Consider the following 27,795-nt stretch of genomic DNA (forward strand, 5'->3'; position numbering starts at 1 on the left):
CCTAAGAATACTGCTCATCACGTCTCATAGGATGCTTGGTACAGACAGAAACTGTCAGTTTGTTTCTATTAGCATTGTGAGCTCCTCTTCCTAATGGTAAGCACACAACCAGTCTGTTTGTGTTGCTGTGATTTTTGCTGTCACACACACACACACACACACACACACACACACACACACACACACACAAACAAATATTTATTTGGTGTTGCAGTATAGTATATGAAAATAGTATGAAGTAATGTATGGTTATTAATCACGAAGCCTGAATATTTATATTTCCTATTAGACTGGATATGTAGTTTTTCTTTCCCAGTTGAAAATGACTTCGTATAAACAGAAGCCATTGTGACATTCTGTTGTTAAAGGTTAATAAAATTAACTCTTAGAAGCCCAGTTACTCTGCCTCAGGAACGAGAAGTAAGAAATATAAAAAGAACTTAATGCTTTTAATAGTTAGTAATTTCTTTTCAGGATTCACCATTTATTTGTTTTAGCAAATTAGATGTGTGAATTCAAATATGCAATACAACAATTTTTCACTGTTAATTACAATAATAATGTACATACAACAGTAATTTGTGAATTATGGTACTGCAAGTAAATGACAGTGAGGACCAGCATAGGTTAAGCATTCATTTCATCATTATCTAATTTTGCTTCTCTTAATGTCAATGATCAATACAGCCTTTCTAGGCCAACCATTTTGTACAGTCAAATGAAAATTTTCTGTAGATATCATAATTTTAGTATCTTAAATCCCTTAAAAGGATAACTGAACTAGTATGCGAGTGCATAACTCAAAATCTGTGTTATAAATCTGTCACTTCAACCTTGATGACTCACAGTCACTCAATTGAATGTTTCATATTATAAATGAGTTACATACATCTGTACAAACAGTTGATTAAACCAATATGATGCCAAAGACCTACAGGGCTCAAAACCCTTTACATGCTAGTAATTTATCTATAAATTTCCAAAATAATTTTTTATCTGATCATACTTCATTTCAGCTGCCTAGTGATGAGTTAATGAGGTGCTATCTTATATAATGAGGTCACATATAACAAAACAAAATATAGCTTAGCAGTCACAGTTAAACGACTATACAGGAAGAAAAAGTGAAATGTGTGACTTGGATGAGTGGCACTAAATGATTTACTTTCTCTACAACACATAAGAGACACGAATGAAGACAAATAAAAAGCCACATCACTCAATTATCGTCATATAATCACACATTGTACTGCAGGGACTGGATTTTCTCCATATGTGAGTTATTAGCATAATTAACATTTGAATCTTTTTCATAGAAAGTCTGACCACATTTTCCTGGGATTATACATGATCCCTGCCTTTATCGTGTGCAGCAGACATGTTTTGAGAAGGTATCTTTTGCCCCTAAGATTTGAGAGTCACTCTTTACTTTTCTCTGATTACCAATTTTACAAGTATAATTTCTGATCCAACTTTTTTTTTTTAATACATTTTTGATGGTTGCAACATGTTACATTTAACTTTTAACTTCGTTAATGTACAGAAAACAAATACATGAAAACACACACACACACACACACACACACACACACACACACACACACACACACACACACACAAAAACCAATATATACAAGTTATGTTTCACAAATAAATACATGATCATTGAGTAATGCTTTCTCACTATTGTACGTATCAAAAATATATACTAATTTACACAGTCAATGCTAAAATTATTGATAAATTAATACTGATTTTCACCATCCACAACCTTAATTACTACAGTACTTTAATGCAACAAAATTGAGCCAAATATGAATTCTTGATTGGCACTTTAAACACTATTATTACAATGGAAAAACCTAGTGTAACAAATGAATCTACTGTTAAGAATAAATTATTACATTCTTTCAAGACAACAAATAAGTTAATAACAACAAAAATTGGAATTCATCACCATTCATTATTTTCAATTGCTCAGTATGTTTAAGACATACCTTTGATCAACTGAAATGTCATTCACACCACTTTCTCACAGGAATTACTTATGGCAGTGTTATAATATCAGTCTTCTGTTGCTTTTCCCATTCTCTTTTGAGTAAGAGGCATTGCAGTGGGAACACTAAAACATAGTTATGGCAAGTTAAGTTGACATTTGTAAACTATACTTTATGAACTGATTGGGCAAGAGTTAAGTAGAATATTATGCAAGGATGCCATGTCAGTCCAGTCTCTCCTAATGTTCCCAATTTTCACATTTCTGATGCAACCTTTAAAGCTGTCTCTTGTCTCCAAAATAGTACCAGATCCATTATCTGTAAAAGAGCAGTTAAATATTTAATTTAACCACTGAGCCTTATAGTATTGTAAGTAAATATCTCAGACTCAAATTTTACTTACCTGGTAATCCACCAATGTACAGTGGTATACCAACACTGGCCTTTATAAATGAACCATTTCCGGAAAGGCCATATTTGTTTGGTAACTGGTCAACTTTAAGAGCAAGTTCATCTTTTGTAAAAAATGCTGTAATCCTATGCCATTTATTATCGCAGATTGTATACTGTGATGGAAATTCTTGTTCTACACGAAAAGGTTTCCTGTCTCCCATATCAACTTTCATTATGACCTGTAAATAGACACAGTCATATAAAAAGAGACATTTTAGAGAAATATTTCAACATATGACATTACCATTCATTGAGAAATGAGTTGTATTCTTGTGGGGATGGTAGGAAGATATTGGTGTTTAGAAGAAAATAATGATTGTCATTGTCTATTAATGCTAAAAGAAAAGGGTAAATCTCTTTTAAATCTGAAAGTTAGTCTGAACATTATGGTGCTCTAATTGGCATGGACCTGTCTGCCTCCAACATTTGAACTGCACTTACCTAGCTAGTTACTAAGTGACCAATAGTTCATTATGGACTTTCCAGAAGTGAAAGAAGCAATAAGTGATAGAAACAATCCTAGGACTAACGGGCTTGAAACCTGGACACCATTGCTCAAATTCCTTTATGGCCTTACAATGAAGTTGTGTTATGTTTGATGACAGAATTTCTTTGCTTCATACAAGATTATTCAACAGCATGTTCTATATGATGGATATTTAGAGCTTTTAACAAATACATAGTTAACTGTGGCTTTATTATCCTTACAATATATTTTCTGTTCAACTTAGAGCATTCCATGATCTAATAGATTGTAAAGTTTCAACAAACAAGTGTGTAAAAAATCAACTGGAGATGAATTTTTGAATTCCAAAACAAGTCAGAGTCCAGCATTAAATAAATATTTACAGCAAATTAGAAGTTTTTTAAAGGTTTTAATGTATTATGTATCTCAGAAATTTTCAAACTGGGATTGGTTGCCAATAATGACACAATGTATAAAGGGACAAATACACTGTGATACACTGTGAGGCTGTTACCAGTGTGGCTTAGTAACCTTCTACCAGTAATGTGAAATACAACACGACAGATTATCTTTGACAATGTTCACTACACACCGTCACATAGAATTATTGGGTGTATAAGTGTAAGATTGCTCTGAAACATTACATGGAAGACTATAATGCATGAAAATGAAGGGGGTACATCTAGGAGAATTTTATACAATTATAACGTAAAATGTATCACTCGAGGCATTTTTGTCCCAGCAGACTGTATCACAAGAGCACTGCAGCTCAATTGAGGTAAGAGATTGTAATGGGTGGAGTAGACAAGGGAAAAAAATGAAGCAGGGAGGGGCAGAAACAGTTGAAGGAAATGGCAGCTGGTGGCTAGAAGAGAAAGGTAGACTCCTCCTCCTGGCACTATCCCTCTTCCTCTCTTCCTCCATGTCACTGTGTGTGTGTGTGTGTGTGTGTGTGTGTGTGTGTGTGTGCGTGTGTGAAGCGCAGCATCAGATTAGAGAAGAACGAGGAAGGCAATCAACTGTGACTATTCAAAGGAACCATCGTGGCATTTGCCTTACGAAAATCTAGGGGAATCAGGGGAAATCTGAATCTGATGGATGGACAGTGATTTGCAATGTGAGTGTGCTGCCCAGTGCCCTCTTCACTTGGTGGTAATTTCTAAAAGCTTAGCAATGTTTTCAGTCATATTTGTGTGCATTTCAATTTCTGAATGCCTCTTTAGCCCTTTCATTATTCTTATTCCATCCAGGAGATTCCATCATCATATTTACACACTAGGAAGAAACTGACACTGTAAACCTGACATAGGAAATGAAACTACTATCCAATGCATCCACAGAAAAGTTAGTTTTATGTCATGATGTTGCGTGAAGACATAAAAATAAATGTATAAATTGAAATCAAATCTATTTATTTCTGTATATATCTTTTGAAGTCCTGAAATCTTTATTGCAATTAAGCAGGATATTCATGGCACTGTTGTTGTTGTGGTCTTCAGTCCTGAGACTGGTTTGATGCAGCTCTCCATGCTGCTCTATCCTGTGCAAGCATCTTCATCTCCCAGTACCTACTGCAACCTACATCCTTCTGAATCTGCTTAGTGTATTCATCTCTTGGTCTCCCTCTATGATTTTTACCCTCCACGCTGCCCTCCAATGCTAAATTTGTGATCCCTTGATGCCTCAAAACATGTCCTACCAACCGATCCCTTCTTCTAGTCAAGTTGTGCCACAAACTTCTCTTCTCCCCAATCCTATTCAATACCTCCTCATTAGTTACGTGATCTACCCACCTTATCTTCAGCATTCTTATGTAGCATCACATTTCGAAAGCTTCTATTCTCTTCTTTTCCAAACTGGTTATCGTCCATGTTTCACTTCCATACATGGCTACACTCCACGCAAATACTTTCAGAAACGACTTCCTGAGACTTAAATCTATACTCGATGTTAACAAATTTCTCTTCTTCAGAAACGATTTCCTTGCCATTGCCAGTCTACATTTGATACCCTCTCTACCTCGACCATCATCAGTTATTTTGCTCCCCAAATAGCAAAACTCCTTTACTACTTTAAGTGTCTCATTTCCTAATCTAATCCCCTCAGCATCACCCGATTTAATTTGACTACATTCCATTATCCTCGTTTTGCTTTTGTTGATGTTCATCTTATATCCTCCTTTCAAGACACTGTCCATTCCATTCAACTGCTCTTCCATGTCCTTTGCTGTCTCTGACAGAATTACAATGCCATCGGCGAACCTCAAAGTTTTTACTTCTTCTCCATGAATTTTAATACCTACTCCGAATTTTTCTTTTGTTTCCTTTACTGCTTGCTCAATACACAGATTGAATAACATCGGGGAGAGGCTACAACCCTGTCTCACTCCTTTCCCAACCACTGCTTCCCTTTCATGCCCCTCGACTCTTATAACTGCCATCTGGTTTCTGTACAAATGGTAAATAGCCTTTCGCTCCCTGTATATTACCCCTGCCACCTTCAGAATTTGAAAGAGATTATTCCAGTTAACATTGTCAAAAGCTTTCTCTAAGTCTACAAATGCTAGAAGCGTAGGTTTGTCTTTTCTTAATCTTTCTTCTAAGATAAGTCGTAAGGTTAGTATTGCCTCACGTGTTCCAACATTTCTACGGAATCCAAACTGATCTTCCCAGAGGTCTGCTTCTACCAGTTTTTCCATTCGTCTGTAAAGAATTCGCGTTAGTATTTTGCAGCTGTGACTTATTAAACTGATAGTTCGGTAATTTTCACATCTGTCAACACCTGCTTTCTTTCGGATTGGAATTATTATATTCTTCTTGAAGTCTGAGGGTATTTCGCCTGTCTCATACATCTTGCTCACCAGATGGTAGAGTTTTGTCATGACTGGTTCTCCCAAGGCCATCAGTAGTTCTAATGGAATGTTGTCTACTCCTGGGGCCTTGTTTCGACTCAGGTCTTTCAGTGCTCTGTCAAACTCTTCACGCAGTGTCTTATCTCCCATTTCATCTTCATCTACATCCTCTTCCATTTCCATATGGAATTCTTGGCACTATACTTGCAATAATTGGGTAAATGTTCAAGGAGAAAAAAAGCTGATTCTCTCTATGTTAGTAACTAAGCTATACTAAACACCTGCTGCATGTCTCCCACTGCTAGATTTGACTTATTCATTGATTACAAATATACCTCAAGGGTGGTACTACAAAGTCAGACTCATCTTTTGTGGTGATCAACCTGAGGACTGCATGGCAGAAATTAAGTTGGCAGCATATCTCCACTCTTAATGTGTTTCTGATTTCTTCTTCAGAAGTAAACTAAACAATCATTTTGAAAAGCCTCACAAAAAAGTCGACATTGTCTACTATAGTTCAATTCTTTTATCTTGGCGGTTTACGCATGCCTGCCCAGACGCGGGAGATTGCTGCATTGCCAGTTGTACGCGCCAAGAGAAGCAGCGCCATAGTATAGTTCGCAAACTTACGTTTAGGGGAGAGTGCGCAGTTTATAAAGTAAAGCCACCACGGACGCATTAACCCTTTTGCTGCTACAGAGACGTGATCCCCGCAATCTGCGATGTGCGCCATTTTGATATCATTGCACTGCTCGCCTGTGCAGACACATGGCGTTTCGACTGCTTTGACACACTTTATCATTCGATTTCACAAAAACTATTTGGCCCAAAAGTTTGATTTTTGCACATCTTCTTGACTGATACCTTCCCCCCATAAATGACTTAATTTTGTTTCGATGTTCAACGCAGTTATTGTGCAGCATTAGATGTAGTAAACCGTTGCACGAAATTTTGAAGAGTTTGTAGACGTAAAAGTCCATAGCGTATACTTTCTGTATGGTCAATTTTAGTTGCCACTAGAAATTTCAAAAAATTACATTCAAACGAAAAAATTCATGAAGTAAGACACTTCAATATTGTTTTTAAATAAAGAAAATATTAAGCACCAATCAAGGTTTCAACTCGGAACCTTTCACTTACCAGCCGAACTCCTTAACGGTTACACTAACGCAGCTCGTCATTCAATACGACTCCTGGAGGCTTCTAAAATGTCACGCAAGATACCGAAAAATATTGTTGGTATGACTATGAATTACTCACATTTCGTCGAAGTACAATAGGAAATAATTAATTACCGCTGTTGCAAAAATGCGGTTAGTGAGAATGATACAAACACCTTTCCTTGCTATCGCCTGAATTAGGGACGCTTATTGCTTGTTTGGTTTAATTAATTAATAGAATATGAAGCAATTGGTATAAAGAATTGCTTTTGTTCAATTACTTTATTTATGACTGAACGTTTCTAAAACTGACGACACTCGTCCGTGCTCTGCACTGCAGTCGAGCTCTGGCAACGTCGTTCTCTGTTCATTGACTGACTGTGTTTTGTGACGTCAGATGCGCAGAACGAACCTAAACTCGGCCGCCGTCATAAATGACGCGCACTTTAAGTTGTTTATATACATCATGAAATGAAATGCTCCTATAACACTTCATTGAGGCATGCCCAAAGTTACTTTTATGACTGAAGATTTCTCTCCATTAAGAAAGACATGCTGTGCCCTATTTGTTGGGAGCTGTTTGCTCCAGTTACAAAGTTGGTCTGTTATACTGCACACTCATATTTTATTCTTTATGCAAGAGTGTAGAATTGTACTGAATACCTTTTCGAAGTCAAATGACAGGTCAATGCTCCAGACTATCAACCACAACTAATGCTGGCCTTAAGCCCGTCTTACACAATGCGCCTGAACTGTGCAACATATGCACCAGCATCCCTAACGTGCATACCTGTAACTACGGCTGGTTCACTTCCAACTTATTACACAATTCATGCGAGATATACCTAGCACGCATGTGCAGCAGCAGATGAGACGCGCGAAAAGAAAATAGAACTGTCTGATGTCTTGTAAAGTCGTTCGTTCTATCGGTGGCAATTCAAGAGCGACTGTATGATATACTAGGGTGTCTTAAGTCCAAATTATTTCTGTGAGCTCAAGGTTCCTATTTAACAAGAAATTGTTTTTTACCATTATTGATTAAGTAATTGTTTTTCTCTTATGTAGGTTAGTACTGTTCTGAATTACACACTGAACAGTTTTATATTAAGACACTTGGTTGCACAGGTACATGTATTTCGAAATTTACATTTATACAGCATATTGCACATGGAGGATCCACTTGTTTTTGGAGCTATTGCCCTGGCAGTGACAGTAAATCTTTGGATTAGGTCAGAACTGTGACGAAAACGAAAAGTCAGACGTCGTTGGGTTCGACCTTGGGTGAAAAGAAGGGATGAAGACAGGGGAATATATTCACTGTTAATGAAAGAACTGAGGCCCGAAGATCCACAGGTATTTTGGAAATTAATTAGGATGGACATGGCCTATTTCGAGAAGCTGGTGTATGTGATAGAAGACAGATTTGGCAAGTGTGACACAGTCATGAGGGAGGCTATCTCACATTCCTGAAAGAAAAATTAAGTCATTTGTTTACACGTTTTGTGATTGTATCAGCCTAGATCACTGACAAAGTACCGGTAAACGCCCTGCTATGTTGCAGGCTGGTTGCAGCATTACGTTTCCTGGCGAATGGGGACTCTTTTAAGAACCTGGCTTTTAGCCACAGAATAGCACAGCTCACCAATTCAAACATTGTTGTGGATGTATGCAATGCAATTTGCAGCACTTGAAAGGACCAATACTTAAAGGTGCACTTGTGTTATTTGTCCAAGTTTTGAATAAACAGTATAGAAATAATGCTTTCACAAACAGCTAGCATAAAAGAAAGTCTACTGGCAAAAAAATGTAAAAATGTTTTTTCTCTGCATTTATGAAAACCTACTTACTGAAAAAAACACTCCGAAAATCCCCAACACGAAAATCTGAAATGAGCTACTAGCCTCCAAGCAGTAAGCAAATAATAAGCAGAAAACACTGCGGTAGCCCCTTCTGCGCATGCGCGGATTCTCACTGCCTAGTGCACGTGCGTGGACTGACAGCAGTTTAGAACTGTCTCTATTCTGGCATGTGGATAATGTGTCTGCTAATTTTCGTAGTTTCACCTGTTCACCCGCTAGAGGGCTGTCGCAGTAGAAGGGTACCATTTGCATCAGATCGTTGTGTAATACCTGCTATAGTGGCCCAACATAGCATCCGGCAGTCACGCAATCCCATGAGGAAAGTGCAGATGGGCATGTGAGTCAGGCAACAAATCCAAAAGACTCTGTAACTGGCACACATGCCAAAGTTCCTCTGGACTGCACCCTTAACGGGTGTCACCCAGTGCATGGCGAGAAAAAAACACAGAGGATCATCAGCAGATGAGGCAGACATGAATTTTTTCATTTAGGTCTTGAAAACGTGCATGGAGTGCTCACCTTGGGGTTAGTAGGCAGGTGAAATGGGGTGGTAGTCAGATGCTGGGTACCACTGCGAATGCAAAAATTGTCAAGCTCCTGTGATACAAATTGCTGACCTTTATCTGATATGAGGGTCCAGGAGGGAGGTGGGAGGAATGTTGACAGAAAAAATGATGCAAAACACTTAAACAGCAGCTGTTGATGTTGTGGAAGACAGTTCGACAACACACTGGAAAGTGGACAATGCATCAACTACAAACATCTACATGCTTTTCCAAAAGGGACCTACTGAGTTGGTGTGGACTGCGTTCCAAGGGGGCTCCAGGACTGGCCAAGGGGAAAACTGATATGGCAGTGTGGCCTGGTTCTGTGCACAGGACGTGCAAGGCCTCACAGGATGTTCAGTATCACTACCAATCGCTGGCCAGTATACACGATGCCATGTCGAAGCCATCATACAAGACATACCACAATGTTATGCATGCAGCAGCTGGAGTATGCACGGACGTAATGCTGACAGGATGATCACTTAACAGCTTAGCTCTTCCATGGCAGTCATGAGGACTTTCTGGACCACAGAGGCTGTCAAGGAGGAGGAAAATCGTACATAATGCTGACTCCGTTCCCGAAGGAATGCGTTTGAATCATCCAATCTCAATTGCTGAAATGATTTTCTGAAAAAAGTAGGTCTTCTGCCACGGCAGCCACAACCTTCCATGCCATCAAAGGAAAACTGAGCAATGTCTGCAGCAAGATATTGTCCAATGTGAAAACAAGAGCCTTCTGTCTGCTGAACTCCAGCTCTGGTCCCACTGACAACTGTGACAATGCATCTGCATGAGTATGTTGTGTGGTGGACTGCTAACTAATGGTATAACAGTAATTACTGAGAAAGAGTGCTGATCTCTCTGCAATTGGTGGGCATTGCTTCTGATGGCTGCGAACAAGGGCCAAATAAGAAGACTTGTGGTCGGTGCTGGGTTGGACCTTCGCTCCATACAATAAAAAATGAAACTTTTTAATGTTGAAAACAAAAGCAATGTAGGACTACTTCATTTTTCATCTGTGAATAATTATGTTGCTTTGCTGGAAGAGTCTTCAATGCATAGGAAAGAGAGGCACAGTGCCATCCATGTGCTGTTGTGACAGGACGGCAATGAGAATACTGGACCTCAGTAATTTTTGCCAATTTCTTCTCCAACTGCAGACCTGGATACCAGTCTGTGACACACTGCATGTTAACCATCTGTTTAAAATCACTGCAGTGGCACAGAGCACCTTCTGTCTTCTGAATCACCACCAAAGAAGTGATCCACTGGGTCAATGAAACAGGAGAAACAACACCAAGGTCCTGCCAATGCTGCAACTTGGCCTTGACATTGTCGCTTATGGTGAAAGTGATGGGGCAGCGGTGACAAAATTTAGGTACTGCAGATGGTACAAAGGAGGCATGACCCTCAAAAAAATTTCTGCCTGCCCCAAAGCATTTTCAAACAGCTGGTCACGTGACCACATTAGTAAGTCTCAAGTTTGAAAAGAGACCAACTGAAACACTAAATGTACTTTTTCTAGTACATGGAAGCCAAAAACTGAAAAGGCATCTAAAATAAAAAACATTTTGCACCAACAGCAAATTGGTCACTAATGATGCAATTTAGCATTCCACATTTGTATAATACGTTGAGATGGTGAACTGCCTCCTCAAAGGAATATACAGTTTACTATAAGACAGGACTTGTTGAAGTGGCCTTGCAATGCAGGACAGCCCAGGAGACTGCCCATATCTAAGTTAATCATGCTGACTATTGCTCCCATATCCACCTGGAAGTCAACTAATTGCCCATCCATGAGCAATGTTAGTAGAATACCCTGGGGTGATGCTGAGGGGCATTGGAGATGGGCTGCCAACTGTCAAAAGCTGATGCTACGTAGCCTACTTAGAGTATGCCATACACATGGTGTCTACATATGGGCAGTCCAGTCTAAGATGCAACAAATGGCAATCTAGGCAGGACCGCCAACTTGTCGATTGAGCAGAAAAAGATGCAGGAGAGCAATGGTGAGAATTCAGAAAACATCACAAGTAGGGACTATAACTCTTTGACTTACATATACCTGCTGGGCATGTCACAGGCAAAGGCAGGGAGTGCTGTCATGTCATCACACTCAAATCGTCAAAGGTGGCAACAGGTGGCAGCACAGCAGAAGGCACGGTTGTCTGGTCAGCCCCATGGGATGCCACGGGCAGTTTACCACGTGTATCTAACTCTGTCACCTCCCACTTGTCAGAAAATACACTCCTTGCTGCTGCCTTTGTGATGTGATTCATCAATCTGGGCATCTTTGGCTAAAGAAGGGTCTGACAAGCCAATGCCCTAGTGTGGACCTTGGGGTCAGGTGCTAATTGGACAATCACATACCTAGTTAGTGAGTACGCATATGAGATAGGACGTTCAGGGCTCACAAACCAACACTTGCATGATAGACTTGGCAGGTCAGCAATCTAGGTTGCATATGACTCTCTGGGACACTTGTAGAGCTGGATAAACTGTAACTGTGACACCACCACATGGGTTTGATAAAAGTACTGTGTGAGCAACTGATAGAGTTCCTCAAAATTAAGTTTCTCGAGCTCAGTGGAGGGTTTCAAATTTTGCAAGATTTTGTACAATCCCGTTACTGCTGGACAATAACAAGGTGGCCCTATCCGTTGGATTCATGATACACCTTACTTGGCAGTGCAATAAGAACCAGGCCGGCCGCTGTGGCTGAGCGGTTGTAGGCGCTTCAGTCCAGAACCACGCTGCTGCTATGGTCGCGGGTTCGAATCCTGCCTCGTGCATGGATGTGTGTGATGCCCTTAGGATAGTTAAGTTTAAGTAGTTCTAAGTCTAGGGTACTGATGACCTCAGATGTTAAGTCCCATAGTGCTTAGAACCATTTTTTGAATAAGAACCAGAGCAGGTAATTCTCTCACATTTCCACAGACATGTTGAAGGTGGCGAATGGCATTGGAGGTGGTGGGCAAGAAGGTTTCTCTGCAGACATCTGGCCTACCAGCAGAGTGGAGTAGGAGCAGAGCAATTTCACATTCTGTTTGAGCAGTTCCTGTATCTGCTCCTGCTGAAGCTTTTTTTTGCTGCTCCTGGAGGCACAACTGCTCCTGACAGAATTGCAAAAACGCGTGGTCCATGGAGGTCACAAATTAACACTGTGAAAAAAGGTGCCACACACATAAAAATATCCTATGTCACAAGGCCTGTATCTGCACGGGTATGACAATATCATGAAACTATCATTCTCACTGTCAGCACTATATACTAGCTGACAGCGGCTCAACTACAAAACTGGGAAGCTGAACCCCTGAAGAGAGAATGAAACTCAATGTGCGAATTAGTCTATGGGGAGCAGAGAGTCTGACTGCAGCACAGAGAAAACCATAAAAGTGACTGGCATAAACAACTGAACCACTAAACAGAGCATGGCACAAGGCAACAAGTGGGTCCACAGCAGAAGAAATCTCTGTAAGAACCTATGGACCCAGACTTATCGCCACCAACAGTACACAGGCAATGCTTCATGTGCCCTCTCGTGACAACATACATGCTAATCTGCTGCATGACCCACACCAGCTCATGTGTGTCCGTACAGATATTCGCTGGTGAGGGTACTAAAGAAAGAATGAACATCTGTTGGAAGTAAGTCAACAGAAGAAGTGACTGTCATTTACTCAAAAACTTTTTCTACAATCATTATTTGTGAATAACAAGGTGCCAGCCTGTAAATGATGAACTTCAGCAAAGTATACCTTCCTTCATGGACAACTTGCAAAACCCGAAAAGTTACAGAGGACAGTATATGTAAAAGTCTGTTTGCCAATATTTAATTGCTATTTACAGATGCAATCCTTCCTTTCTGATATACCATTTAGGTTTTCTTTATTTTTGGCAGCAATCAACAAAATTTTTGATATACATAAGGAAAATGATGTATTTAAAGAATGTTTTCTTATGGCCAATACACAGACACACTGCCTGAAAGTCAATGGTAGATATGTACAGCTCCATAGTTATCTACGATTCTTTGAATGATTATCTCATTCTGTGGCTCTTTGCTATAACAGCCACCTGCATGTGCTTCCCCAGTACCATATTATACTGCTCAGTTTCCACCTTTTATTCATCAGAGGTATGTTAACATGAGAGAATAACCACTTTACCACTCCCTACAATGTAAATGCTCAATTTACTAATCATCCAAAAGATATCCTGATTTTTGAATAACTAGTCATCCAAATTTCTTTCTGCATTCCCCATGCACTTTTTACTATCCAGTAACAAACCACAGCTGATATAGATTGTTTTTATTAGCGAGAGACAGGACAAGGAGCTATTGTCATTTTGGAAATTTAAAGAAAAGTGGCCTCAGCATCAGGCAGATTATAGAAACGTGGGGAATTCATGCTACACATAATTCTTGAAAGTATAAAGCAGATAGGAAAAGAGAGAATGTATTTCAACATCTCAGAGAGTCATGTTAAACATTGCTACTGTGCAGGGGAGGGGAGAGGGATGATACAACAGGGATGTTTCCAGAAAAGACACTCATTAGTTAATCATCTTCAAAAGATCCCACAATGAAGGACAGTCTTCTGGGTTCCTGCATATCTCATCAAAAAGGAGAATCTCCTGGAATGTGGAAGGATTTACAGTGTATATTAACAGAAAACAAGCAACTCATAAAAACTTAATTTGTACACATATTAATAATATATCACTATACTACTTAGTGCTATTCTAGCTTGAGCCAGCTAAATTTAACATCGTAAATTAGAAAGAAAACCACTAACTTGAAATAAATAAATAAGAATAAAAAAGGCTAGTGCTTCCTCAGTAATATTAAATATCTGCTGTTCATTTCCACATGGTAGATTAATATATTTTTATTATGAGTACGTTGGTACTTTTTGAAGAACAGTGTTTCCTACATTTATAACAACATAGGTCTGTTCATAATAAACAACCCTTAACCATTCAGTTGTACAATGAACACACCCTCTTGTCATGTAGCTAGTAAGAGGAATTTTCTATCATCGAATTTAGATAATCAGATGGTTTATAGATGTGCATAACGAGGCATGTATTTAATTTTCTTTGGAATTGTCCATGATTCCCAATGCTTTTTGTTGGATGGGAGCTTGTTGAACACTTTTGAACTAGAGTGCATAACTCCACTCTGAACTTAAGATATGAATGCATAGCCTACATGAAAATTATTTTTATGTTTAATGTGACTCTGTATCACAGTTCAGTTGAGACTGATTTTTATTACCAGCAACAAAATTTTGCCTTCTTCCCGGTATTGCAGTCATGATTCATGAAAGTATATGGGATGGATCTCGGGCCACACATGGTCAAATACCTGTTGTCATAGGTAGGAAAAGCAGGTCTGTTTTAGGATAAATTCAGACAACAGGTTCCCCTGCCTAAAGATTACTCCAGCACTTTAAAAAATACTGAAAAAAATCACTCACAAGACAGATTAAACACCTCAAATATTACATATATCAGATGTCATAAAGAAAAACAAACTATTGGAAAGAGTAACATGGGGCATTTCACAGACCTAACAATCCTCCATCAAAACATGCAATCAATAAAAAATAAAATACAACTATTAGAAGTTGAGCTCCAATCTTTGAACTGCACAGTAGTTTGTATTACTGAGCACTGGTGTAGCGACACAGAAATCCAACATGTAGTATTATCATTGCATGAAAAGGCAAACTCTTACTGCAGAACTACTGCAAGGGGTGGAGGATCATGAATCTATATCAGAAAAGCAACGCAGTTCAAATCAAGATATGACCTCAGTACCATAAGTGAGGACAAACACTTTGAAATATCAGCTATTGAATTAACAGGGCTTGATATCACCAAGAAATTAATCATTTTTTGTGTGTATAGAACTCCCAGTGGAAGTGTGGACACTTTTTTCAATAAGTTAACAGAAGTTCCAGATAAAGTCTCAAGTACAAAGGTCAACATAATTCTGTGTGCAGACATTAACATCAAGACTAACATCACAAATGAATCCAGCAGCACCATCATAAACATCCTTCAAAGTTTTGGCATGTCCCTATTGGTCAATGGTGCAACAAGAGTTACTGCAATAACTTCATCAGTAATTGACCATGTGGCCACAAATATGGACAGGGAAAAATGTGATGTAGCTGTAAAAGATCTTGGACTATCAGACCATCTCTGCCAAATAACATCAGTAAAGTCAGGCATTGAATCATTCCCTGAACTACAAGACTACAAACGACATCTATCAGAAATCAAAATAAAAGATTTTTCCAAAGAACTAGAAAAACAAAGCTGGAATGAAGTGTATACGGAAACCAATGTGAATATGAAATTCTCTAAATTCTGCACATTGTTGAACTTTGAAAAGGCATTTCCAAAAGTATGCATGTCTGTATCAACATCTCACAAAACAGATGGATAACAGCAGGTATTAAGAAGTTCTCTCAATCACTTAACCACCTCAGTTCCATGAAAAAGATTTGCAATGATCCAGAATTCTTAAATTTATATCACAGATACAAAAAGATCTATAGGAAGGTGCTGATTGCTGCAAAAAAGTCATTTAATAACAAAATCATATATAATACAGAGAATAAAAGCAAAGCAGTCTGGGATGTTATAAAAAAGGAAACAGGGAGAGGAAAACAAACGCAGAATAACGTACTGCTAAGGGAGGGGGATAAAGTAATCAATTATCCACAGCACTTAGCAAACTATGTAAACGAGCATTTTTCAAGTATTGCAGAGAAGTTACAGAAAAAATTAAATGTAGATGGCACATCTATAGATTGTGTAACAGATGCAAAATTTCTAGGAATGAATATTGATTCCCAGTTGAAGTGGTGTGAACACACAAAGGTACTTGCAAACAGAATGTCATCAGCATGTTATGCACTTAGAATCCTGTCATCAGTGTGTAACATGCAGTGTCTTATAGTTACATATTATTCATATTTACACTCAATTCTTAGCTATGGCATTCTTTTTCCGGGAACAAATGCACAAAATATGAACACAATTTTCAAACTCCAGAAAAGAGCCATAAGAATAATAACCAAAAACACTAGTCGAGCTCACTGTAAAGATCTGTTCAGAACACGGGGGATTTTAACTGCTCCATGTGAATACATTTACCAGTCAGTTGTACACATCAAAAATAATATTGGTAATTACCGCCCAAAAGCTCTGTCCATGACCATGCAACAAGAGATAGACTCGATTTACATTTACCAAGAAAAAATAAACATAAAACTCAAAACAGCATTTTCTACCAAGGGATAAAACTGTACAATAAATTACCAAAAGAGATTAAAGAAATTGCAAAAATACACTTATTTAAAAGGCAGCTAAAAAGTACCTGTTATGCAATACATTTTATACATTGAAGGATTACTTAGCTAAAACAGAGTAGGGGTTTGATAAAAATGCTATACAAATAAATAATAATAACAATAATAATAATTACAAAATATCAATATAATGGAAGGAAACATTCCACGTGGGAAAAATTATATATAAAAACAAAGATGAGGTGACTTACCGAACAAAAGCGCTGGCAGGTCGATAGATACACAAACAAACATAAACATACACACAAAATTCAAGCTTTCGCAACAAACTGTTGCCTCCTTCCCTCTTTCCTGATGAGGCAACAGTTTGTTGCGAAAGCTTGAATTTTGTGTGTATGTTTATGTTTGTTTGTGTATCTATCGACCTGCCAGCGCTTTTGTTCGGTAAGTCACCTCATCTTTGTTTTTATATATAATTACAAAATATCCAACATTCCACATAACACCTTCACTTTATGTATTTTTCCTTCTGTTTTTTCCTTTCTAGAAATACTTACCTCCAAGCTATGCATGGCACAATACTAACACCTCTTCCTCTTTCAGAGCTCAACATCTCACTCATTATGGAGGGATGCTGAGTCAGTGTTTCAGGATAGCAAATGGGAAGTTGCGGTACAGAAAATGGCCCAGAGGTCACCAGTGTGTGTGTGTGTGTGTGTGTGTGTCTGTCTGTCTGTCTGTCTGTCTGTGTGTGTGTGTGTGTGTGTGTGTGTGTGTGTGTGTGTGTGTAGTGAGTGAAGTGTTATGAAAAAATGTGTGTATAGTGTGTGCAGTGACTGATAGTGAGGTATGAGTGAACAATGTGGCATTACATTATTTAATAAGTTATTTGAAAAAAAGTATTGTATACCAGGAGTAAATCTAATGTTTGTCTCTAATGAGAAGTCTGTAAATATATGTGTATACGAATTAGCTTATTTTAAATTGATCTAAATTTGTAAATACTTTGACATGTCTTACATCCTTGTAAAAAGAGATCTACAAATGAATAAAGCTACTACTACAACTACTACTACTGTGACAAGAAGCTTCATCACAGTTACTGACAAAAAGTACACACATATAAGTGAACAGATTTACAAGTTAGTAGCCAACCTACAAAGGACAATGTGACAGTGCTCCCTAGAACTAGTTTTATAAATCATACACTATTTTTGTATTCTCTTTTACATGTTGGTAATGTGAGAAATAAGTCCCCAGATGAGAAGGCCATATGAGACACGTGACTGGAAGAGTTCGAAAGTATCGCGACTCATGAAATCTCTTTGCAGATAAGGCTGACATGTTCTTAGAAGATGCTGTTTTTCCCATGGACTGCGGATTAGCTTATTTGATGAGGAACGGTGTAGTGCAGATTCAGGTGATTTCTGTGTAATATTACCTGGAGCAGAACTGTCCTGATGTGAGGTAAGTAGAATTGTGTCATTAGCATACACATATAGCTGTCTGATCTATGTGATGAGATAGGTCAATGACAGCAATGATGAAAATGAAGAGCGCATGGAAAGCGCTAATTTCTGTACACAGGACACCGTCCCAAAGTTAAGTGCATTATGGAGCCCCTATGGGAAATAGTGCCAAGGGCTGCAAAGAAATCCAGTGTGCACTCCACATGTCTGCCACGTTGTCTCATCTTAGATATGGAGGAGGCCCTGTCTGCAGCTAGCAAGCATACACGGTTCAGTCATTGGCAAGATGTAGCTCATGTCAGCACCAGTGACGATGTTGCTTGGGTGTGAGGCCAGCCTCAGCTCCAGGTGCAAGCACAGTTCACAATTTGCAGAATCATTCCCACAACTGATTGGGGTTCTTTGGTTTGGAGCCAAGTGGAGGGTCTCAAACAAAGGCTCTACCAATCATTGATGGTCTTGGCTCCATACTTCTGGACCTGTGTTGTATGGTGGATAATTGTAAGACAGTCCTTGATAGGCTAGGGGTGCTCTACACAAAAGAAGCCGCAACTCATGTAGCAGAGCAGTTGTGAAGTGCCCATGGGAGTTTTTTAGGCTAGGTGGTAGTTTGAAGTCCTCTGATCAAGCATCACCAGTCAGTATGCAGAGAGCAAACTAAAACTGCATAGGAAGTAAAGACACTTTGAATGTCAAAATTTTAATAGTGAACTGTCAAAATATTTGTAACAAGGTTCCTGAATTTACTGCCCACCAGGAAAGTAGTCATGCCCAAATTACTCTTGGAACCGAGAGATGGCTGAAACCTGAAGTAGAAAGCTCTGAAATATTTTACAAGGCGTGGACCATACATCAAAAAGACATATTGACAAAAATAAAGAGTCTATTAAAGTAAAAACTAAGTCTGACTGTGACGTTACCTGGACACATGTGAAAGGTCTAGGCAATCTCAAATTAATTACTAGATGTTAGTACCAGCCACCTGATTCTGCCATGACAGTTTTAGAATCATTCAAAGACAGTCTACACTCCACAGTGCGGAATAACTCAAGATCACATAATACTGGTTGACTCATTGCCGGTAGTACGGGCATAAAGTCTTGTGAAGTAGTTTTGAACACATTTTCCAAAACCTGTCTTGAGCAATTAGTTTAACAGCACACTTGCAATGGAAGTATTTTAGACCTTGTAGCAACAAAGAGGGATTGCTCGAGGAGAATTTTTACTAGAAACAGCAGACAAGTTGTTGTTAGCATCCCACTAAGAAAATGAGTGGACATCATTTAGCTCCAGTATGATGGACATAGAGAAATTATGGACAAAGATTAAATGGACTGTAAATCAAGCTCAGGAGAAGTATGTGCTGAAAAAGTGGATTAAGGATGAAAAACATTCACCATGGTTTAATAACAAATTTCAGAAATTCTGAGGCAGCAGAGATTGTTGCACTTTCGGTTCAAAGAACATGCTAATGATGACAGGTGTAAGTAGTAGAAATCTGTGCATCAGTAAAAATATGGGGGGTGGGGGTGGGAATAATGCGTTGTTTTTTCTCTGTCAAGAAAAAACTTGTAAATAATTTTTTGGTGTTAACTATCATGCCAAAATTTTATATCAGTTTGAGACAATAAAAGATAACAGTAACTGATTACCTTCCCACTATTTAGCTCCAGGGAGAATGCTGGTGAGTTGTTTGGTGTAGCAGCACTGAGGAGGACCCCAGTAATTTCTGACGTTCGGAATTCCAGTTCCAGTTCCAGTGGATCCACAATCTCAAAATTCTCTTCTACAAGGAAAAAAATACAATCACCACCATTTATTTTCACAGATTATGCACTAAAATTTTATAGCAAAGAGATTGTTACAGTGTATAGTATTGTTATAATCTCTGAGCTGTAATGGAAGCTGCAGCATTAATATTTCTCAACACACTTTTTCATCAGTCTTTTCTGTGTCAATGTTTCAAACACTTATAGTCAATTTACAGCCATGTTAATAAATTTCATTTTATTAATTACAAAGTGGTAGGAAAGAAAATAAGCAACTTATTAACTGAAGTAAAGGTTGCCATGAACAATAAAAATCAATTATGCTGACTGCAGCCAAATTTTTACTTGCAGAAATTGGTGAGCTTCTGACTTATGTGATGAAAATTGCACTACACCAGTGCACATATGACCTCTGTAAAAAAAAAAGTCATACAAATTCTTGGGAGATTAAAACTGTGTGTCAAGCTAGGACTTGGAATCTGAGACCTTTGCCTCTTGTGGGCAAGGGCTTTACCTAATGAGTTATCTAAGCACGACTCATGACCCAGCCTCACAGTTTTACTGTCACAAGTACCCCATCTCTTACCTTTTACCCCATCTCCCACCTTCCAAACTTCACAATAGTTCTCCTGCATATCTTGTGGTATCTGCACTCCTGGAAGAGAGGACACAGCAGCTAGGAAGTTTCAGATCAGTGTACACTCCACTGTAGAGTGAAAATTCATTCTTGAAACAGTCCCCCAGGTTGTGGCTAAGCTATGTCTCCGCTATATCCTTTTTTCCAGGAGTGCTAATTCCACAAGGTGTGCTGGAGGACTTCTGTAAAGTTTAGAGGTACAGGTTAGGTATGGTGAAAGTAAAGCTTTGAGGGTGGGTTGTGAGCTGTTCCTGGGTAGTTCAGTCAGTAGAGCACTTGCCACAAAAGGTAAAGGTCCCATGTTTGAGCCCCAGACTGGTACATAGTTTTAATGGGCCAGGAAGTACAAAAAGTCATTCTGGAAAACTCATACAAAATAAATGGAATATCACTGATGTTATGAGATTAATTTGTCCTATAAAAATGTGTTCCAGCACCTCTTGATTTTCAATCATAGTTTGGGAAGAAAACATACACTATGAGCAACATGAATGCTTTGACGCTCAAATTTATATTAAGTAGTCAGGTTTCAGACATCAAAGAGTTGTATTTATGGATGTAAGACATGCCATCTCTACTTAAGCTCAAGTAGAGAAAAACATCAAGATCAGTGTAAACTGAACAAATTTTGAAATGTAAGGTGTGTGATTAGCGCCAGCCGGGGTGGCCGAGCAGTTCTAAAGTGCGCGTCATTTATGTTGGCGGCCGAGTTTAGGTTCGTTCTGCGCATCTGACGTCACAAAACACAGTCAGCCAATGAACAGAAAACGACATTGCCAGATCTCGACTGCAGTGCAGAGCATCGATGAGTGTCTTCAGTTTTAGAAACTTTCAGTCATACATAAAGTAATAGAACAAAAGCAATGTCTTGATAGCAGACTTTCTTTTATAGAAAGTTTGGAAAAAGTATTCTTTATACCAATTGCTTCATATTCTATTAATTAATTAAACCAAACAAGCAATAAGACTCCTAATTCAGGCGATAGCAAGGAAAGGTGTTTGTATCAATCTCACGAACCGCTTTTTCGCAATAAAGAACAGCGGTAATTGTTTATTTCCTATTGCACTTCGACGAAGCGTGAGTAGATCATAGCCATACCAACAGTGTTTGTCAATATTTTGCGTGATGTGTTAAGAGTCCTCATGGCATTCAGTAGTCAGATGAGCTCAGTTAGCGTAACGGTTAAGGTGTTGGGCTCCTACGCGAAAGGTTTGAGTTCAAACCTTGAGCGGTGCTTAATATTTTCATTATTTAAAAACAATATCGAAGTGCCTTACTTCACGAATTATAATCGTTTGAATGCAATTTTTTGAAATTTCTAGCGCTTTGTCTCTTCATTAACCCTTTCGCTGCTGCAGACACGTGCTCCCCGCATTCCGCACTGTGCGCGATTTTGTCATCACTGCACTGCTCGCCTGTGTTCCCACTGCTTTGACACACTTATCATTCGATTCCACAAAAACTATTTGGCCCAGAAATTGATTTTTACATGTCTTCTTGACTGATTCCTTCCCCCCATAAATGACTTAATTTTGTTTCGATGTTCAGCGCAGTTATTATGCAGCATTAAATGTAGTAAACCATTGCACGAAATTTTGAAGAGTTTGCAGAGGAAGAAGGACATAGCATATACTTTCCGTATGGTCGATTTTAGTTGCCACAATATTGAGAATGAAATGTGGACAAGGTACCTACATTTCATATAAAATTTACTGTATAACAATATCCCATTTAATTTAAGTACCACAAAGGTGTCGTACGTAATATTGAGTAATATTCCGTCTTTCGCGACTGTAATAAAAGTTTTATTTACACCGGACGCGTTTGGCTTTATTTTAAAGCACTTCAATCAATGACAGGTATGGCACATACACAATGGTAATCATGTTCTCTTTCTTGTTTTTGTTCCACAGTTGCAATTTTACCAATGGTACTGAAATACACTACTGGAAATGGAAAAAAGAACACATTGACACCGGTGTGTCAGACCCACCATACTTGCTCCCGACACTGCGAGAGGGCTGTACAAGCAATGATCACACGCACGGCACAGCGGACACACCAGGAACCGCGGTGTTGGCCGTCGAATGGCGCTAGCTGCGCAGCATTTGTGCACCGCCGCCGTCAGTGTCAGCCAGTTTGCCGTGGCATACGGAGCTCCATCGCAGTCTTTAACACTGGTAGCATGCCGCGACAGCGTGGACGTGAACCGTATGTGCAGTTGACGGACTTTGAGCGAGGGCGTATAGTGGGCATGCGGGAGGCCGGGTGGACGTACCGCCGAATTGCTCAACACGTGGGGCGTGTGGTCTCCACAGTACATCGATGTTGTCGCCAGTGGTCGGCGGCAGGTGCACGTGCCCGTCGACTTGGGACCGGACCACAGCGACGCACGGATGCACGCCAAGACCGTAGGATCCTACGCAGTGCCGTAGGGGACCGCACCGCCACTTCCCAGCAAATTAGGGACACTGTTGCTCCTGGGGTATCGGCGAGGACCATTCGCAAACGTCTCCATGAAGCTGGGCTACGGTCCCGCACACCGTTAGGCCGTCTTCCGCTCACGCCCCAACATCGTGCAGCCCGCCTCCAGTGGTGTCGCGACAGGCGTGAATGGAGGGACGAATGGAGACGTGTCGTCTTCAGCGATGAGAGTCGCTTCTGCCTTTGTGCCAATGATGGTCGTATGCGTGTTTGGCGCCGTGCAGGTGAGCGCCACAATCAGGACTGCATATGACCGAGGCACACAGGGCCAACACCCGGCATCATGGTGTGGGGAGCGATCTCCTACACTGGCCGTACACCACTGGTGATCATCGAGGGGACACTGAATAGTGCACGGTACATCCAAACCGTCATCGAACCCATCGTTCTACCATTCCTAAACCGGCAAGGGAACTTGCTGTTCCAACAGGACAATGCACGTCCGCATGTATCCCGTGCCACCCAACGTGCTCTAGAAGGTGTAAGTCAACTACCCTGGCCAGCAAGATCTCCGGATCTGTCCCCCATTGAGCATGTTTGGGACTGGATGAAGCGTCGTCTCACGCGGTCTGCACGTCCAGCACAAACGCAGGTCCAACTGAGGCGCCAGGTGGAAATGGCATGGCAAGCCGTTCCACAGGACTACATCCAGCATCTCTACGATCGTCTCCATGGGAGAATAGCAGCCTGCATTGCTGCGAAAGGTGGATATACACTGTACTAGTGCCGACATTGTGCATGCTCTGTTGCCTGTGTCTATGTGCCTGTGGTTCTGTCAGTGTGATCATGTGATGTATCTGACCCCAGGAATTTGTCAATAAAGTTTCCCCTTCCTGGGACAATGAATTCACGGTGTTCTTATTTCAATTTCCAGGAGTGTATATTCCTCTTCTGCAACTGTAATAAACGACTTATTTAGACCAGACGCATTTCTCTCTTTTGAAGCATCTTCAGTGGACAGTATTTTGTCTCCTCCATTGCCAAGTCACCTTTCGTAGTTTTGTGCTGCGGTAACACAATATTCAACGTTTGTGTTGGCTGATCAGTGTTTTAGCAAATAAATGATGTTTGTGTGTGCCACACACAAAAATTATATTTGACATAGCTCAGAGCACTTCACTGATAGACGGTATATTCAAGTCCTAATGTTTTTGTAAGTCGACAGTTTTGTTTAATGTATTTTGTCTACTTCCTTTTGATTGATTGAAGTGCTTTAAAATAAAGCCAAACGTGCTCAGTGTAAATAAAACTTTTGTTACAGTCGCGAAAGACGGAATATTTCTCAATATTACATACAACACCTATGTGGTACTTAAATGAGATATTGTTATACAGTAAATTTTATATGAAATTTAGGTATCTTGTCCACATTTCATTCTCAACTTTGTGGCAACTAAAATAGACCATACGGAAAGTATACTCTATGGACTTTTACCTCTGCAAACTCTTCAAAATGTTGTGCAATGGTTTACTATATTTAATGCATAATGACTGCGTTGAACATCGAAACAAAATTAAGTCATTTATGGGGGGAAGGTATCAGTCAAGAAGATGTGTAAAAAATCTAATTTTTGGGCCAAATAGTTTTTGTGGAATCGAATGATAAGAGTGTCAAAGCAGTCGGAACACGATGTGTCTGCACAGGCGAGCAGTGCACTGTCTAAATCGCGCACAGCGCGGAATGTAGGGAGCACCTCTTTGTAGCAGCGAAAGGGTTAATGCGGCCGTAGTGGCTCTACTTCATGAACTGCGCGCTCCCCCCTAAACGTAAGCTTGCGAACTATGCTATACTATGGCGCTGCTTCTATTGGCGCATGCATCGTGTGCAACTGGCAACGCAGCAATCTCCCGCGTCTGGGCGGGCATGCGCGAGCCGCCAAGATAAAAGAATTGAACTATAGGCGCTACAGTCTGGAACCACGCGACCGCTACGGTCGCAGGTTCGAATCCTGCCTCGGGCATGGATGTGTGTGATGTCCTTAGGTTAGTTAGGTTTAAGTAGTTCTGTTCTAGGGGACTTATGACCTCAGAAGTTAAGTCCCGTAGTGCTCAGAGCCATTTTTGTGTGATTAGCTCAGATAATAGCAGTAAAAGTAAGGATTTGTATTTCAAAACTACATCAATGACTAGTAAAAATGTTTCTTGGACTAAGAATGCAACACAGTAATTGTTATGTAAAGGTTTGATCTTATGCTACATTTTGTGTATCCTGAATACAACTGAAGACATCTTCAACTGTTTTCAGACAGTGAAGACATATTATAAATTTTTATGTGCTAATTATTAACACTGAAGTTCCTGAACTTCTCTTTCATTAAAGCTAGCTTTGTAAATAACCTCAGTTCCACAGAGGAGGGGAAGAAAAAAAAACCTATCCTCATTTCCTCATTCAGAGTCAGCGGATAGTGGACAAACAATTACCAGACCAAATCACTGGTTTATTACTAAAGCTGTAGTTTCAAAATGAGTGAGTGTCTAATAATACAAATACTTCTACACTGCTTTGCCTAGGATATGTGAACATATTCTGTAACTTTCATATATATATATTTATTGTTGTTTATTGTTGGCGAATTTTCCCTAAAAGGAAATCGTTAAGCTTATGACTTTGAAGGCTTGTTCTTCTTGTCCTTCCAGCACTCCTTCATTCTCTTGGAGAGGGCCTCTTTTCTCTCCTCAGACCATTCTTGTTTGGTCCGCTGTTTTAGCGCTTCTGACTTTACTTCCCAATTGTCTATGTGTTTTCGGAAGGTGCTTCTGTCTGTGGTGTTTGTGGTGCCAATTGCTTGTAGGTCTTTTCGGACTCCTTCCATCCAGGGTGTCGAGACTTTAAGTGTCTTGATGTGTTCTAGAATTTTCTTGGTGAGTCTTGTTTCAGGGAGTCTATCTAAATGTCCGTAGAATTTAAGGCGCCTTTTTCTCATATCGTTCTCGATGTTCGAATATATTCTACTGTTGAGTTCTTCTGTAGTCTGTAGCCATCTGGTGTGGGTCTTCCTCCTAAAATTTTCCTCATGATTTTGCGTTCTTTTTTTTTTGATTTCTTCAATTTTGATTTTCCTGTTGAGTGCTAGTGTTTCGCTGGCATACAGTACGGCGGGTTTGATCACTGTGTTATAGTGTCTGATCTTGGTGTTTCTGGAAATGCATTGTTTGTTGTAGACGTTTCGTACCATGCCTAGTGATTTCCGTGTCTTCTGTTGTCTGTCTTCGTAAGCCAGTTTCTCTGCTACCGGTCATCTACAAAATTCTATCAACCTGCCTAGGTTCGATGATTTCGATGATTTCGCCTAGGTATCTGAAGTGTGTGACCCCTTTAATTTTGCCGTACTTGGTTGTGATGTCGTCGCCTTCTCTTGTTAGGACTTGCGTTTTTTCAAAAGAGATTTGTAGGCCGACTTTCTCGGCGCATTCTTTCAGGATTTCGATCTGTGTTTTTGCTGATGTTGGGTCATAGGTCAGTATCGCTAGGTCGTCTGCGAATGCTAGGTAAGGGATTTCCAGTCTTTTCCTTCCTAATGTGACTGGTCTCCAGGTGTTTTGTCTCCTGACTTCAGCTTCCCATTCGCTCATTACTTTGTCCAGGACGATGTTGAACAATAGCGGGGATAGTCCATCTCCTTGTCTTAGGCCAGTGTGGATTTCAAAGGGGTCCGAGATTTCGCCCATGAATTTGACTTTGGATTTTGTATTGGTTAGTGTCTGTTCGATTAGTCTTCGGGTCTTTTGGTCTAGGCCTTTTTCTCTGAGGACTTGGATGAGGGACTTTCTGTCGATCGAGTCGTAGGCCTTTTTGAAGTCGACGAAAGTGCAGATGATTTTTTTGGGGCTTGTCATGTGGGATTTTATGATTGATTTCAGGTTGAAGATTTGTTCGGGGCAGGCTCTGTTGGGTCTGAAACCCGCTTGGTATTCCGAGATGGCAGGTTCCAGTTGTCCTTGCGTTCTGGTGAGAAGGCAGGTTGATAGAATTTTGTAGATGACCGGTAGCAAGGAAATTCCTCTATAATTGTTTGTGTCTGTCCTGTCACCTTTCTTGTGTAGCGGGTGAATGAGTGCGGTCTTCCAGTCATCAGGTATGATTTCGGTTGTCCAGGTGTTCTGTATGATTTGTGTGATTTCGTTTAGCGAGTTTGGTCCTAGGTTCTTCAGCAGTTCTGCCGTTATTCCGTCTTCACCGGATGCCTTGTTGTTTTTCAGTTTCTTTATGCAGTGGAGGATTTCTTCTTTTGTTGGTGATGGTGAGTCTTCCGGTGCGTTGGCCGGTTCTCGGGGTTCGAAGGTTGAGTTAGGTTCCGGGCAATTTAGTAATTTTGAAAAGTACTTCGCGAGCTCTTCACAGTTTTCTTTGTTGGTAAGTGCCAGTTGTCCGTCTTCTTTTCTGAAGCAGAGGTTCTGTGGTGAGTATCCTTTGACTTGGTTGGCGAACGTCCTGTAGAAATCCCGTGTGTTGAAATTTCTGAAGTCTTCTTCGATGGAGTTTAGCTGATCGTTTATGTATTTGCGTTTCTCTTGTCTTATTGTTTTCGAAGTTTGTCTTCGAATTTCATAGAAGTTGTCCTGTGTTTCTTGTGTTTTGTTGCTGTTGTAGTTTGTGAAAGCTGTTCTTCGATTTTGTAGGGCGATTTCGCAGGTAGTGTTCCACCAAGGGTGCCTGGGTTTTCTAGTCAGCGGGATCAGTTCTTTGGCTGTGTTCACAATTTTTTGTTTAAAGCTGGTCCAATCTTTCGCCTCTTGTTTTTCCCAGTGTTCTGTGATGTTCGATTCTCT

General features: G+C 40.0%; 1 protein-coding gene across 1 annotated transcript in view; it reads right to left on the reverse strand.

The window, feature by feature from the left end:
* Nucleotides 1-488: 488 nt before the first annotated feature.
* Nucleotides 489-27,795, reverse strand: part of LOC124799214 (laminin subunit alpha-1) — a 216,601-nt gene continuing 189,294 nt past the window's right edge. The window contains exons 31-33 of the mRNA XM_047262749.1: nt 19,787-19,920; nt 2,401-2,629; nt 489-2,315 (exon numbers count right to left, since the gene is read on the reverse strand). Of these exons, the coding sequence (XP_047118705.1) occupies nt 2,170-2,315; nt 2,401-2,629; nt 19,787-19,920 (509 nt within the window). The 3' untranslated portion in view covers nt 489-2,169. The remainder of the gene's footprint in view (nt 2,316-2,400; nt 2,630-19,786; nt 19,921-27,795) is intronic.

This window comes from Schistocerca piceifrons, chromosome 5 (genome assembly GCF_021461385.2).
Source record: "Schistocerca piceifrons isolate TAMUIC-IGC-003096 chromosome 5, iqSchPice1.1, whole genome shotgun sequence".
Lineage (NCBI taxonomy): Eukaryota > Metazoa > Arthropoda > Insecta > Orthoptera > Acrididae > Schistocerca > Schistocerca piceifrons.